At 32.2% G+C, this 16,802-nt stretch overlaps 1 protein-coding gene across 9 annotated transcripts in view; it reads left to right on the top strand.

Moving 5' to 3' along the window:
• The window catches only part of ABI1 (abl interactor 1), a 92,335-nt gene that overhangs the window by 66,890 nt on the left and 8,643 nt on the right, over nt 1-16,802 (top strand). For 2 of the 9 annotated variants that reach the window (XM_052001019.1, XM_052001022.1), the window contains exons 4-9: nt 4,565-4,579; nt 5,280-5,380; nt 7,962-8,102; nt 9,302-9,402; nt 10,459-10,539; nt 13,070-13,246. In XM_052001019.1, the coding sequence (XP_051856979.1) occupies nt 4,565-4,579; nt 5,280-5,380; nt 7,962-8,102; nt 9,302-9,402; nt 10,459-10,539; nt 13,070-13,246 (616 nt within the window). The remainder of the gene's footprint in view (nt 1-4,564; nt 4,580-5,279; nt 5,381-7,961; nt 8,103-9,301; nt 9,403-10,458; nt 10,540-13,069; nt 13,247-16,802) is intronic. The other 7 variants (XM_052001021.1, XM_052001024.1, XM_052001023.1 and 4 more) reach the window with 5 other exon arrangements.

The raw sequence follows: 16,802 nt of genomic DNA, 5'->3' as shown, positions 1-16,802 counted from the left end.
TATAGATATAAGATATAGATCAAGGGCTTAAGAGAACTTCAATGTTAATCTTGGCTCTTCAACTGTGTAATGAGGAAACTGAGATAGGTTATAAATAAGTTTTACCTAATATCACACAAGTAAAATCAGAGCTGAATTTTGAAACCAGGTCCCCCAAGTTGAGCCAAAGTCTGTTTCATTGTATCATGATGCTACCTTTCAGCAAAGTTTTGTCTTAGTGGGGAGAAGAATGGGTAGCTGGAGTAGAAAACAGTCCCTAAATAAATTAGAGCGGTTCAAATAAAGTGAAATAAGGGTGGATAACACTTTTTTTGTTTGTTTGTTTGTTTGGTTGTTTTTTAAACTGAGCTGGAAACTGCATTTAAGTTGGACTAATTTAGGCTGCTAGGGAACTCAGCAGATTAAGGGAAAGCTGTTTGAGAAAGAGTGGGCAGATATTGTATTGTGAGGGAGGTAGAGAATGTTGGTAGTGGACAGACAGGGCAGCTTTTGCCTATGGATTGCTTTTCTGATTCTTTTAGCTTGTCATACAAGTAGCACTTCCTTTCTTTTGTTCTGTTGTTTTGTCCAGTTCCTGTTCTCTTGAAAGTTAGGTTTTAGCTGTCCACGGTATCAAGAGCACACTGCTGATAAATGTGAAGACCAGAAAGCTATGTTATGTCAGACCTTTTGCCCTCCCCCCAAAAAACCAAACCCATGATATTTTTTCACTTAATGATATTTATATTTAAATTTAGGGAGTAATTAACTTAAATTCTTTTAATATTCATTTTTACCCATAAAATAAAGATTCTATTGTATAACCTTACCTTTTTCAAATTTAGTTAGAAAAAGTGTACATAAAAGACATATACCTCTGTTTGGAATGTAAAGACCTTGATAGTCTGATCCCAACTTGCCGTTCTAGCCTCATATATCTCATATATATGTTGTTCATATTATTGCATTCTATGGTCTTGCAAAACTGATCATCTTAAGTATTCCTCATACATAGAACTCCATTTCCTGTCTCTGTGCTTTTGCTTTGCTTAGTGATTACATTTCCCCCACTCCCCAGAAATCTTTTCTGACTTCTCAATTGCTAGTGCCCTTCCCAGAAACACATACAGCAGTATGTTTGTGGGCATATGTGTGTGTGTGTGTGTGTGTGTGTGTGTGTGTGTGTGTGTGTGTGTGTAGAGACAGACAAAATTTATCTTAACTTATGGATGATAAGCTCCTTAAGAAACCTAATTATTGAAAACTTACATAATTTCCACTGAATAAATGCTTATTGATTACTTGAACAAATACGTAAATTCTTTTTAAATTTGCAGAAGCTAGCAGTTATTCTGAATAAGCCTTTTTCCTTCTGACATTTTTATTCCCAGGCTTTTTCTCCTAAGGGAATAGAAAGTACTCTTGAAGAACATTTTTTCCCATGGAAAATAATTATTGAAATAAATTTAAAGTGAAGATCATTTGTAAATTGTTGGTTCTTAGAGGGTCTTGGTTGTCTGCAAGTCAGTCATTAAAAAAATCAATATCCTTAACTGCAAGTAAACTAGGGAGATTAATTAAAAATTGTTATACCCTCCTATTAAGAAATTATGTCTTGGAAAATTAAATAATTCAAACATTTTCAATTAAGACACTTTATTTTTGCTTCAACAATTCTCTTAAATCACATATTTCTGTAAGAAATTTCTAGTTGGAATTTACCAGGGAATAGATTGGGTTAAGCTGTGTGATTCAAGGCAAGCTACTTTGGTATCTCAGCACATCTCTGTAAGACTCTGAGTTGCATAACATTTGTAGATCTATCTTGATAAAGAGAATTTCCTCTCTTGAGGTTTCCCCATACCAATGAAATCATAGATTGTGACCAAAACATCTGTTGTGTGCCAGGTACTGTGCTAAATAATGGAGATTTAAAATAAGAAAAGAAAGCCAAAACAATCTTTACTCTTAACATGAAAATTAAGAACATAAATAAGCTTATAAATAGAATAAACACAAAGTAGTTAAATACTAGATTTAGTATAGAGGGGGAAAATATTTTGGAGCAGTCATAAACTTTGGATCTTAATCACATTGTTATATTGTTATGAAGCACATAGTTTTAATAAATCAATCTAGTGTAAGAAATTGATCATTTTAAAATTTGTGCTTATTAAAAATTTATGTAGGATTATTTATGTAAATAATTTTTATTTTTGCTGTTTGGAGAATGAAGGATTTTTTTTTATCATCTAAAAATAGTGATGGGGCATCTAGGTAGCATAGTGGATAGGGCACTACCCCTGAAATCAGAAGGACCTGAATTCAAATCTGGTCTCAGACACTTAACACTTCCTAGCTTGTTTGACTCTGGGCAAGTCACTTAACCCCAATTGCCTTAGCAAAAAAAAAAAAAAAATGACATACTAATGGGACTGAACTCTGGGAAAGGAATTTAATCTGATAATTGGGTTTACTTTTTCTTCTTTGTTATATGGATATTTATTACTATCAGTGCTTAGATATTGTAAATCCATTTTAAAAATCAAAAGAGCACATGGTTTTTGGAAGCATATTATCTGGAAATAAACATGGTTCAATGTCTTGAGTTATAGTATTTAGCCTTCTTTATTCAATATTTTCTTGACAGATATTTGAGTCATCTAGAAGCTATACTGAAGACAAATAAAGAATATGAATATCAAATATAGGTTCCATAATTATTCATTTCATTAGCATAGAAATAATACTTTGTGTATCTCAGTGAAACACATCTTTCTCCTACTCCTTCTTTTCTCTTCTGTTGGAATATAAATAACTGATTGAGGGTTTCCCCTAGGCGTAATTTGTAACAGTTTCTTAGTCTGTAACATTCTGGGAGAATTTAAAAGAGTTTTGTGGAAGCTGTGTCATGGAGGGGGAAAACACTCACCTAGAGTAAAGGTGTTAGCATGGAAATTTGGAATGAAGAGTGGACAATGAAGCCCTTTCTGCCTCCAGCCTCCAGCTTCTAGCTTTCTCTTTTCATTCAGCTTTTGTTTAGTGCTCTTTATGAATTTGGGATCATGGAGGACAGGATTGACATGTCTACTATGTAATCGGTCTTCATGGAGCTTCAAGGCAGCCTCTGCTCTCAAGAAATTCACAGTTTAAAGTGAGAGAATATATGCAAATCACTATGCGACATAATGACATGAACTGAAGCAGTCGACCAAGGAAAGGCATAGTGTTAATTGGAATTGAGAAGGGCTTCCTATAGAAGGTGGAACTTCACTTAGAACTTGAAGGAAGCTGGAATATGGAGATAAAAAGAAAGATCATTGTAGGCATTAGAGATGGCCATTTAAAATGCTTGGAGCTAGTATGTGGAGTGCTATGTTAAAAGAATAGCAGGCAGGCCAGATTCAGTGCCTTAAAGATTGCATTGTGGAATGAGAGATGGAGGAAAGGAAGAATAAATTGTAGGAAGACTAGAAAGATGGTTGAGGGGAATGAGTTTATAATAGGGCTTTAACTACTGAACAGAATTTTTATCTTAGAAGTGGTAGGAAACTACAGGAATTAACCAAGTAGGCTGTCTCATTATCAGACCTATATTTTAAGAAAAAACCTTAGTGGCCGAATGGAGGATGGACTGGATTGGAGAGATTTGTGGCAAGCAGACCCATCAGCAGGTTGTAGCAGACCATTGGTGAGGTGTTTGGCTATATACTAGGCAGTGTCAAAAGAGAGAGGGGAATGTATTCAAGAGATGTTGAAAAGGTGAAATTGACAGTGTTTGGCTACAAATTGTATATGGCAGATGAGAAATAGGCAGGAGTTGAGAATAATATCTAGCTTGTGATCCTGGGGGACTGGAAAATAGTGGCCTTCTTGACTATAAATAGGAAGCTTTGGAAAGGTGAAGATTTGGGGATAAGGATAAAAAGTTCAGTTTTGGACATACTGGGTTTAAAATGCGTATAGCAATAATGTCAAATTCAAATGCAAATGGATCCCAGTTGAAATTATTTCTTATCTATGGAAACAGTATCATTCTGCAAATGTTCACTCAGTTTGGTGAATACTTATAAACTTGACTTTCCCATATTAACTAAATGTCTAAGCATTGTTAAGAATATGATGTATTGACTTAGATGGTATTTAGTTGCAAGTTATAATGAATATACTTCGGCCATATAAATATTGGGATCTGTAATTCAGTGGGATGAAATTTATAAGATAAAGAACTGTTGAAGCTAATGTTTGGTTTTCATGAGACTATTTCATTAAAATTCTCACCTAATTAAGTCAGTAATTCTGTCACCAATTTTTAAGAACTCGTTTACTGAATTGTGTTTGAGTGAATTGAATTAGTCAAGTGGTTGTTTTGGCATCATATAGATATGTCATTATTTAAAAAAACAAACAATTTGTCAAGTATCCACTATAATTTCCTTTTCCTTATGGGTACTTTACAACATAGAGTATTTAGAATGTAATTACATAGTAAAAATTAACTGTAACTTTGAACCTGTCCTGTCAGATGTGATCTATCTGGAATTAATTTTTACCTTTTTCCCCCCCTTTTTTTGCCAACGTAAAGTGGCTAAAAGCCAAGGTAAGAGCGGTTATTTCTCATTTGATCCAGTGTCCCTTCTATTGATAAAGGCTGCAAAGCCACTAAAATTGAAAATGCTCTTGTATATCTCTGCTTTTTCATAGGTTATATAGAATAAACACGCTCAATTTAAATTCAGATCAGCAACTGGATGTGTTAATATATCAAAGATATATTAACATCTGCCTTTATATAGATATCTCCATTCCTCTAACATTTAATGCTTTGCTCATATTTGATAGATGGATGCCTTGCTCTTATTGACTTACAATTTAGGAGACTTCCCCGACATTGCATATTTTCATCCAAGGAAATGAATAGTAAAATATTTGAGTGAATACGGAAATATGAGATCATTCTTATCTTTAAGTTTTTGAAGACCTAGTACTTGAATGAAAATTACTAGTATGAAAGATAATTAGCAACTTTTTAAAAAGTGCTTTAACTATTAATTTGTGTTTAACTTTTAGACATGTACAAATGGAATTAAAAATAATAGTGGAAACAAAAGCCAAAAGTTTAATTTTTAGTGTTAAAATTTTTCCTTGATTTTCAGCTCATTTACTTACTAAAATGTGCTGTTCAAAATTGTCTGGGAAGCCTCACTTCACATCCTTATATTAAAAAATAATACTTGAGTGTCAAAACACCAAGAGAACGATCTGATATGAAAATAAAAGCCTTTCCTTCAATATTTTAGCATGGAAATAACCAGCCTGCAAGAACTGGCACATTGTCGAGAACAAATCCACCTACACAGAAACCGCCAAGCCCTCCTATGTCAGGCCGGGGAACATTGGGGTAAGAATTCAGTACTTATTACTTCTGAAAGGAGTTTTTAGAATACTGAGTAAATGGATGTTAGTGTTAGGTAAACTCTACACTAAATAAATGTATTAGAGGCCTGTATTTGAACATTAATGTCCTTGAGATCCACACCATAGGATTTCCTTTTCATATAAAAGTTTCTTTAGTGCAATGGATGGAGTTGTGGGCCTGGAGTCAGGAAGTCAGTCCTGAGTTCATATCCCACCTCAGACACTTAGTCATTTAAATCTTGATTGCCTTAGTTTCTTCAGTTGTAAAATGGGAATAGTCATAGCACCTACCTCCCATATAATGGTCAGATGAAATATGTTTGTTAAGTTCATTGCACATATAACACATATTGTCTGATACATTAGGTGCCACATAAGTGCTATCATCATCCTCATAATTATTATTGTTATATGCTTTTGGTACTTAATTATAGTCCCTTTGATGGGGACCTGGATGGTTAGAATTATACCCCTTTTTGTGTGAGAGTTAAGCTTATTTGTAGATAAGATATTTTCTGTATTTCACTTTTACTTTGGTTTCTTGTAAACATGATATGCTTTCATAAGTTTATGTGATATTTCAGTTTTAAATCTTTTGGGCAAATGTTAATTCTGTATAATATGCCTTTTGCATTTCTTAGTTTTTAAAATGGTTAAAATATTTCAGTTATGACTTTCTTGGAATGCTTGTAGAGCTTTAGTATACATAAATATTTTTTCTTTTGCTTCTCAATTTTTTTTTTTTTTTTGATTCTAGGCATGATGCTGGTGTGTTTTAAGTTCTTTGATTCCTACCCCAGACCAGTGGTTAAAAAAAAAGAAAAGATTATCTCTCAGTGTAGATAATTTGTTTATCTCCTCTGTTTATTTAAATTAAACATCATTTGTATGCCTATTATCTACAAAGCACCCTTTTTCCTTAGAGGGAAGACATAGTGATTAATAACAGAGGCTGTCTTCATGGAGCTTATGATCTAAAAGGGAGAAACTGGCATATATGAGAGGCGGGAGGGGAATAGTGCATGATACAAAGTAGAACAAGATATGGTGGGTGAGTAGAATAGGGAAGACTGGACTTTGCCTGAATGTAGTTACTACAAGAGTACCTAATAGGTTCTTAGGAAATCATTTCCCATGATTCTTCTACTGACTTTTTGTCCTTGCACAAGACAATTTAGTCTCTTTATTTTGGCTTGTCTATCTGTAAAATGGAAATTTTTACTTGTCCTGTCACCCACCCTACTTATCTTACTGCTTTCATAGTGGTGATCTCAAAAATGAAGTACTATCTATATGTGGAAACAATCAGCTCTCTTAGAAGAAAAGATGCTTCATTATGCATTGATCTTACTTTTTAAAAAAATATGTTTTACTTTTTAAATATCCAATTTTGAATTAAACTCTTTTGAAATTGTTGACCACATTCTATATTAGCAAAGTATCAAATGGGATCTGAACTCTTGAACAATCTATCTGTGTAACTTATTTAATTCATAATTTTTATAGCATTGGCTGTTATAAAATGTTATTATTAATAGATAGCATTTATCATTGAGCCTCTTTTGACTCCTTAAAAATAATTCAAAATTTTCATTCTTAAGCCACATAACTAACCTATATGGTTCAAAATTTTCATCCTTTTAAGTCACATAAATAACCTATATGGGGAACTTCAAGTTCGTTTCTACAAATGTTTGAATGATTTCTGTTTATTTAGGGTCATTATCAATGACATAGCTTTCAAAGGTATATAGTGCCATGAGGGGTGTGTGTGTGTGTGTGTGTGTGTGTTGGAACCTAGTTTTTTTTTGAGAGATACAGATACATATAGCTTGCTGTTGCTTGTCTGAATCGAGTCTTCTCTGAATTTCTTCAGTTCTCAGCTAAAATCTCCCCCCCCCCCCCTTCTTTGAAGCCTTTCCCATTTCCCCCCTTAATGTTGCTTTCTTTTCTTTGAGATTCATCTTCATTTGCACCTTGTTTGCATATTTCTTTCCCATTTAGACTATAAAGGCAAGGACTGTTTGTACTTTTTAATTGTTTTAAAGCAAAGCTTCTGAATTGTTAGTCTCAATAAGACCCTGGGTCACATTTAAAAAAAAAAAAAAGAAAAAGAAAAAGCCCTGCTTTTAAAGCGCAGTGCCTAGCACATAGGAAGTACTTAATCATTGCTAGTTGATTCTAGGTTGATTCCATTTGATCACAGAGCTTGGGGAATTGATTGCCCAATCTGTCAGTAGTTGTATTTTAGAATGGCCAGCATAGTTTTGCATTACTTTTGGAAAGTCTGTTGTCTTTTGCCTTCTAAGAGAATTATCAGCAAGCAACCGGATTGAGTCCTTGATTTTGAAATCTTTGCGCTAAGAATTGAGTTATTTTTAGTTTTAGTAAATCAGCATTATTATTATATTCAAGGTAAAAATACATTTTATTTCTCACTTTAGTTATTTTTCTTTGTGTTAATATGCATCAGTAAAAGCACATTCTGATTTGAAGTAAAAAAGTCTTTATCAAGTCTTTTTTTTCTCATTCATCTTCTAGAACATTTTGTTTTCCTTCTTTAGGCGGAATACTCCTTATAAAACCCTGGAACCTGTTAAACCCCCGACGGTTCCCAATGATTATATGACAAGTCCAGCCAGGCTTGGAAGTCAGCATAGTCCAGGAAGGACGGCATCTTTAAATCAGAGACCAAGAACACACAGGTATCTCATCTTCTGAAAGTGAAAACTGAATATAATTGATAAAAAAATCTAAAATATATTAAGTAAATGTGAAGTATTCTCACAAGATTGGTGCTGCATTTATCAGTGAAAAGGGAGATACTGCATATTTGAACCAGTTCTTCTGATTTTTAATTTTTCCATGTCTATCAACAATATTATTTATTCCTGATTTTAGCTGTTTTAGAAATTAAATGTAATTTTAAAATGTTTGAATTGAGGTAGAAAAATAAAGTACTGCTTTAGGTGTTTTTAGATGCTGGGAAATGCCAAAATGTCAGAAAATTTTACTGTTTACATCTTTAGGTTTTTAGTCAAGTCACTGAGGGATTCATTTTAGTTGTATTCCTCCTGCAAATATTCTTAATTTCTTGGGCTGCAGACTGCTAATTGCACAGAGATTGTTGTCTCTGGACTTCATTCTCAGAGTATTTCTTAATATAAGTAGTTGTCCTACTCTTTGTAGAACTAACTTGTCTCTTTTAAAAATGAATTGACTGCAGACTATGCATCTGTATTCCTTGCAGAGAGGTGATTAATAATATATGTTGTATATTGGGTTGCTTGCTGCTGCCTAGAGGGCGGGGGTGGGAAGGGAAAGAGAAAAAAAAATTTGGAACACAAAGTTTTGCAAGGGTGAATGTTGAAGGCTATCTATGTGTGTATCTTGAAAATAAAAAGCTTTATTTAAAAAGTATATATAAAAAGTACATATATTAACAGAAGAAATTTTTAAAAAAGGAAAGCCCCAAGATCTGAAAGAAACCCATCTTCTTAATCCATTTCTCTTATTCTACTGCTAAGAATGTTGGCACAGAGGATTTTAGGTGATTTGTCCAGGGTCACATTGTTAAGAATCAGTGTTAGGATTCAAATCCAGGGCTTTGAATAAGAATAACCTTTGAATAACTTTTTTGTAATCAGAATCGCAAAATTTCAGAAGCAGAAAGATTCCCATAATCTAATGCATACCTTAAAGAATTCTTCCTATAATATATCTAAAGAATCCTCCTGCTTTTGTTGAAGACCCTTTAGTGAATATGAGACAGATTTTATCAATCCAGTTTAAGTTTTAGGATTTCATGAGATTTATTACCAAATTAGCATTTAACATTCAAGTTAATATCTATGGGGAATTATTTTGAGTGAAATTTAAGAATAACACCGATTTTTCTTTACAGTGGTAGCAGTGGAGGAAGTGGAAGTCGAGAAAATAGTGGAAGCAGCAGTATTGGCATTCCCATTGCCGTGCCTACACCTTCACCACCAACTGTTGGCCCAGGTGCAGTATTTGTGATGCTGCTTTCTTGTATTTACATTTGTAGGCATATAATTTGGAAAACTATAATAATTTATCTACATTACCAGTACTATCTCAGAAGCTTTCTTTTTCATGGGCTAACCTTACATGCTGAATTTATTAGGTTGCTACTTGAAGAAAAATAAGTGTCTTTGAAAAATTTTTTATTTAATTAGTTTTCTGTCTTACATTGAATACTTAGCTGTTCGTTAAATATGTGGTGATAACAATTGCTCTATCACAAAGCTGTCATGAGGAAAATCCTTTGTAAAATTATTAAAATACTATGTAAATATCATCTCCACATTGTTAAATAATCAATAATAACTAAATGAAATTTCTTTTGAATTTTTGAGCTTTGCTAGATTTGATTGATTATATGCTCTTTCTTAGGAAGTATAGAATAGTAAATAGTACAGTCTTATAGGTTGTAAGAAATTATGAGATATAATCTATCACTAGTGTGTTTTGTTGTGTAAAATTTTTTTGTGTCTTATTTGGCTCATCTGTAGTTTGGAAATAGTAATTGCTGCCACTTTCCATGAAGTATTGTAGTGAAAGTGAAAATGAGATGTATAAAAGCCTTATTACTTTATTAAGAGGATGGGGAATAAATCTAAGTTATTGTAACAATGCATTTAAATTTGCTTAACAAAGATATCTTAAAACAAATACAAATACATTGTGTGTGTGTGTATACACACACACACACACACACACACACACGTAAGGTACTTTTAAAATAGAAAATATCCTAATAACTAGTAAAGGATCAACAACCCCCTGTGAAAATTAAGGAAAAATCCTATTAAATATTGTAAAAATAGGTGTATTTTGTAACCCAGAAGATCATTAACTTAATTTCTTCCCCTTTTAATTATCAATTTTTTTTCTCATTTGAGGATGTAAGATCTGCTTATGTTTGTAACAATTTATCTTTTCACATACTTTATTAGCGAACTCTGATTGCTTTACTATTTTCTGACTGTTTAGTTCACTTGCTTGTTCTCTGATTGGCATTATGAACTATTTTGTTAGCACAAATTTCTGTCCCTCCTCCCTCTGGAGCTCCTCCTGCACCACCACTTCCTCCACCTCTCCTGATGGGCAGTATGATAGGTGAGAATTGTGTCAATCTGGAGGTGATTAGTTATTTTGCATAATTAATAATAAACTCTATTCCTAATAGACCTACCTGGTTTGATTTCTAAGGATTGTATATCATTGATAGACGTATGAAGGTTTAACATCTCTAATCTATACTAATATCTTCTGGTGAAAGGCCTTTTAAGTTATGCAGAAAGCAAATATAGAAATGAGTCTTGGAGGAAAAACCTTCATTGATTCATTTGGCTCACACAGAATATCGAAGTCTTTAGGCATAGCTTTTTTTATGTGTGACTATTTTAGTCATTTTTGAATATTATATTTTTGTCTGCATTGTGAAAATGTGTAAACATATATGGATGTATATATGTTTATACACACATGCATTTGTGTTATACACATGTATATGTTTCTATATCTTTATTTTGGCTTAAAAAGAGCGTAAGATCCCTTATAATAGAAGGTGGTGATATTATAAAAGTATTGACTTCCAGCCTATTTTGTTACACACTGGCATAATTTAAATTTTAGTTAAAAATGAATTTTGATTGACTTTTTAAATAAAGTACATGACATACATAAGAGGGACACCAATAAATGATAGTATGTCATGTGATTAAAAACAAAACAGATTTGTTGTAAAGTTCCGAATAACTAATATAATTAAAGTGTCATTATCAACATTCTCTCCTTGCCCTCCAAGAAATCTCTCTATAAAAAATAACTCTAGGAGGGTAGATTGAGTTTACATCTGGCCTGGGCCCAATAAAGAATATTTTAAAATTCTTATACTTCTTGTAAAGGTATGTAACAGTAATACCAGAAAACTTGCCCTCAGTAGTATATAGATTTTTGTAAGTTGGATGTGCTACAAAAACCTCTAAGTATACTAACATATGGGAAAGTCCATTTGCCATCTCTGGCTTAGGGTGCACAAATTTTTATGTGTCCTCTGCTAAAAAAAAAATCTGTTGTAACAATGATTTTTTCCATAAATGCATACTCCTGTGACTTAAATAATATAGATCATTTCTTTTGGATATAGCAAACTCCTCTGTTGTGAATATCTTAGTTACTAGACAATAAGCACTTAGAATCTCCTTTGATGCTTGTTGCAAGTTTATTGGTGCTTGTACACACAGCTCTGAAGCTTAATTGTTTTTTCAAACCCACTACAAATTAAAAGCAGTAATGTAGAGTTAGTGAGAGAAGTTGTTGGTGGCTTTATACGCAGAGTAGTGAAACAAGAAGTGGCAGCAATTCAGCAAACCCAGAGATCTGGAGCTTGCTTACTTTTAGTATTATTAGGATTTTTTATGCTTCAGAATTTGTATCACTGCCTTTGTAGCATAATATCATAACAGTGACTCCAACTTATTAAGAAAAATTTACTTTATATTTGGAATACTCTGTTTAAGAAGATGGAAGAAAATGTGTTCAGCAATTTAGAATTGGATAGAAATCCATGATTTTAAAAGCAATAAATAAACACTTATTTAATTGAATTGTTTAAAGGGATGATTCCTGTTGCATAGGGGAACCCCAAACCGTCTTATATTCTTGATCATTGTTTAGCTTTTCAGTTTCATCTACAAAGTTAAGTAAATTACCTTAACTTTGGGACAGGTCAGAGAGAAAAATAAAATTAAATTAAAGTGAGGGGACTCTGTCACTTGACTGACAAGGTTTAGATTTTTGTTGTAAAAGTAGTTAATCCAAAAGTTAACTTTGATAAATTCAGCATACTTTAGAGGCCTTGATCCACGCTTTGTATTCTACAATTGTTATTGAGTGACTTACAAATATTATTTGTTAGATGTAGATAAAAAGCATGTAAATAGATTAAAACATGCTTTATGCAAAATTTGTCCTTTCCACCCCCACCCAAGGTGGTACATCTAAAAATTTGCTAACAAACTTTTTAAAAATTACATAGCTTAAAAAAAAAATGTACGTAGTTTACATCTCTATTTTGTCAGAGAAGACATATTCAACACATAAATCTTGCAAATGTATAATATAGAAGAAATTTCTGTAAAAGAAGTTTCTGTAAAAATCTCTAAAATATAATACTTAATGCAGATGAGCTATGTTGATGCAGTCATTGAAATGAATGAAAAAGTAAATATGGCTGACTCATGAGCAAATTGTCTTAGACTTTCTTATTTTATAATTAAATGTATTCATCTAGCTAAATGTTCATGATTGTGCATTGAAGATTTGGTTCCAGACCTTATCCTTTCCTTTAACAGTGCAGGGGTATTGGTATGTTTGTTACACATGGAAAATAGTATTTTCAGATTTGAAAACTAACTTTTTTTTAAACAGGTTGTTCTTTTGTTGTTGATTTTGTTCTGTATTTTATTCCATTACAAAGGAATAGAAAAGACCATTCTACTCACAGTTATAGTAACCATCTTATCTTCCGTTTTCTGCATGCCTCAAGCCTCACACCATAACATAGGACCCTGATTCTGTCATGTGACATGATCTATGTTGCTTAAGTCTTTTTTGTTGGTTCCCTTTGGCTGATGCTTTTCAGTGGCCCCGAGTTCAGCTCCTGGTTCCCAGTATGGCACAATGACCAGGCAGATTTCACGACACAACTCTACTACTTCTTCGGCATCTTCGGGTGGATACAGACGAACTCCCTCTGTGACTGCTCAATTTTCTGCTCAACCTCATGTTAATGGCGGTCCGCTTTATTCTCAAAATTCAAGTAAGCCCCTGTGCTTTACAGGCATGTAGCATCAGTGGAGAAATTTGGAAGTAAATTATTTGAAACTGTGATTCTTGCCAGTGATAGACAACAATCAAAACCACAGTTTCATGCTAGTTTCTTTGTTCCTTTCGGGACTTTAGTGCCTTTTGAAGCATGATCAAGACTGAGTACTAATCACTTTCTACATTGAATTCTGTACTGTCTAAAATACATAGGGTTCCACATTCAACTGAAGTCATTCTTCATATAGTATTTATTGTCATTGTAACCAACGCTCCCCCCCCCCCCAAAAAAAAAAAACCAAACAAACAAAAAACAAAAACAACAAACTGAAACTAAAAAAATATTCTTGGAATAAAAGAATTTCAATTTGTGTTTATTGGCTAAATAGTTGTTAAGACTACTTGTGAAAATTGGACATTGTCAGAATTGTAATATTGACATTTTCTTTTAAAAAATGGTAAAGAAATTGCTGGCTATCACTGTTTTAAAGGGTTTCAAGTTAAAAGAGAGCCTCAAATTGGTTGGTAGCAGATCTTTGATAATATTTCTGATAATTATTTACTCTTTTATTTGTTTCACTTAAGAAAATAATCTTAGAAACAGAAAGATTTTATTTATACTTTATTCTGTTCACTCTAATCTTGGCACATCTCAGCACTAACCACTGTAGTGTAAAAGCTACTGATGCTGGCAGTTTTAGGAAAGCTTCAGATCTTTTGAATTGACAATAGGTGATATTTGCTTTTGTATTTAACCAAAAAAGAGAAAATCTGAAGTGAGAGTCCTTTTGTAAGACTATATTGTTGATAAATATAAATTCTTCAACTTACCTACACAGCTCCAGATCACCTTCATGGACCAATACTTAATTCTAAAGCTGTTTCTATTTTTAGGTGACTGTTTAATTAAAAGAAATTATTCTAGACATGCTAGTAAAAAATCTCTTATTTTTATTTATAATTTGTTTCTTTTAATTCAAGAATTTGGATGTAGAAAGTCTTTTAGGTAGTATATACTGGCTAGCACTGTTTGTAGTGAATGTCCTAATCATATTATGACATTTTTATGTGGAAGGTAACAGAAAAAAAATCTAATTTTTGAATTAAAAATGTCAAAATGAAAGATTTCTGATTGTTATCTTGGCTAATTCTTTAGGTAGTAGGACCATGAATAGTACAGATGATATCTGATATCCACAGATAATATGGAAACTGTTATGGATTTAAAATCTTTGATCAGAATATTTATCTGAGATGTTATAAAAGGCATCAAATTGGACTATTCTCAAACTTTTTTGCTAATCATTACTTTGGTGAGGGACTAGACAACTAAGTGTTGACTATTTCATAAATTTTACATGTTTATATAATAACTTCTGAAATAATTAGAACTATTTTGATATGTTACTAAGCAGAAACAATTGTCAATTTGAAATACAATAATTTTAAGTCTTTCAAACCAAGTTATTCTCGTGATATGTTATACTTGTAGGTCCCATTCATTATATTGCTATTATTCCCTTCTAAAGCATTGTTGGATAACAAAGTTTTTAGTGACTCATTCCATATTCCTTTAATTTAGTATAGTAATATTATCCTATTAATTCAAATACAATTTAATTTCCAGAAGGATGAATTCCTTTAAAATGTTTTATTCCAAACAAGGCCTCAAATTTCAGATTATTTCATTGTGTTGTCGTCAAATGTCTGGATTGCTGTTGATGTTAAAAGTAATGATTTTTGCAGCATTTTTATTATTTTTTTTTATTTAGTGTTTTGATGTGCATATTTTTCTCCTCCCCACTTCATTTTCTTTCATGTGGTGGTTATTTTAATCTTTTGAAAACAAACTGTTTTAAAAAATTTTTTCTTTTAAAGTAAATACATGTTCATATACTAACCAGCATGGCTGTTTCAGAGGGTGTTTTTTTTTGTTTGTTTGTTTGTTTTTGTTTTAAAATAAGAGTGTGTGTATATGTGTTAAATTCATAGAAATTTCTGTATTTAAAAAAAATTATAACATTTTAATTTGGAATTTTTCATGTAGAGTTAGAATTGAAATTAGTTTTAGAAGCAATTGAATTCTATATTTAAACAAAGTGAATATTAATGATAATAATAATGTTATTGCTTTGTTTGTTAGATTATTGCTTCCCTAGAAACTTAAGAGTCTGTTTAAGATTTTTCTGTGTGCCTGCAAGTTTTTTGATGGACCCTGAATTTGTTATTTCGATTAGTGGTTATTGGAAGCCACCATTACATTAGTTTGATACATGTGTGTATGTAGTTATAGATTTATCTGTATCTATGTACACATTTATTTAGTATTATTTCTAGTAATAACTTGGAGGACCAGTTTTTCCCAGAAGGTTCTATGTTTTCTGATCATTGTGTAATATTGATCAAGAAAAATTAACCTTTTCTTTAGTCAAAAGTGAAAAAGTAAATAGAAAGATTAACCATTTGAATACATAATTTTATATAATTTTTATCTATATCTTTGAAATTATATCAATTTCAAGAAAATTAGAATTTATATTAGTCATCAAATTTGTGATTTTTCATCAGAAATTAGATGTCATTTAATTATCAATGAACAAATGAACAGTGTTGCAGTCATTCAAAACATGTTGGGCTAATTAATAATATAAGGAGTAAATACTGTTTGTGGAAATAATAAACATTAAATATTCACAAGCAGTTACTAGGTTTCCCTTGTTATTGAAGAATAAATGGTATTTTAAAATAAAAGTTCAAACTTGCATACAAATATTCTTGTTTTACAAAGTGGAGGTATTCTTGGGAAATTGTACATAAAATATATTTTTATAAATCCAAATTACTTTTTTTACTTGTATGAATTTTCTTTTAAAGAAACTGTTAATAATCTATCAGGGTAACATAATAATAATTATTCCCCATTTGCTCTATCTATAAGTGTTATAGTAGTAGAATAGAAGATAGGGGATTAGCATGTTAGAATAGAAGACAGGAGAACCATTAGTGGTCCTGCCACTTGTTAACCCTGCTGTCTTTGGTAAAATGGCTTCTTCTCTTTCGTCCTCAATGCCCTTGCTTATAAAATGAGGAGAGTGGGAGCTAAGGTCCTTTATGAGTCTAAAATTAGAGGATTTGAAATGTGGGTTTTGGTATATTCTTATTTTAGAGCAGAGGACACCTGCATTTGTTATCCTTCTGCATGGCAGGAAAGTCCCCTTTTAAGTTTCAAAGGCATTCCTATGAAGTAGGAGCCTCACAGTTTGCCATTTCATCCTTCATATAAAAAGAGCGTAGTGGTGTTAAGCATAATCTCTTACATAAGCTTTCTGTTACTCAGGTTAGACAATCTTTTAAGTTTTTATTCTTTTAAAAAAAATATCCTTTGATCAAACCAGTTCAGCTGTAGCTTTGCTTTGGGAAATAAACTTGGAGGTGCTGTAGGTTTTGTTTTAGTTTTGGTTTTTGTTTGGTTTTTGTTTTGTTTCATTTGCAGACTGTTCTTTGCATACTTATGTTTGTGGTCCTTGTAACTGACTTCTGCTTTTTGTTTG

Source organism: Antechinus flavipes, chromosome 5, assembly GCF_016432865.1.
Source record: "Antechinus flavipes isolate AdamAnt ecotype Samford, QLD, Australia chromosome 5, AdamAnt_v2, whole genome shotgun sequence".
In the NCBI taxonomy this organism is placed as follows: domain Eukaryota; kingdom Metazoa; phylum Chordata; class Mammalia; order Dasyuromorphia; family Dasyuridae; genus Antechinus; species Antechinus flavipes.
Note: the sequence above shows the minus strand (reverse complement) of the source record. Positions and strands in the feature narration are given on the sequence as shown.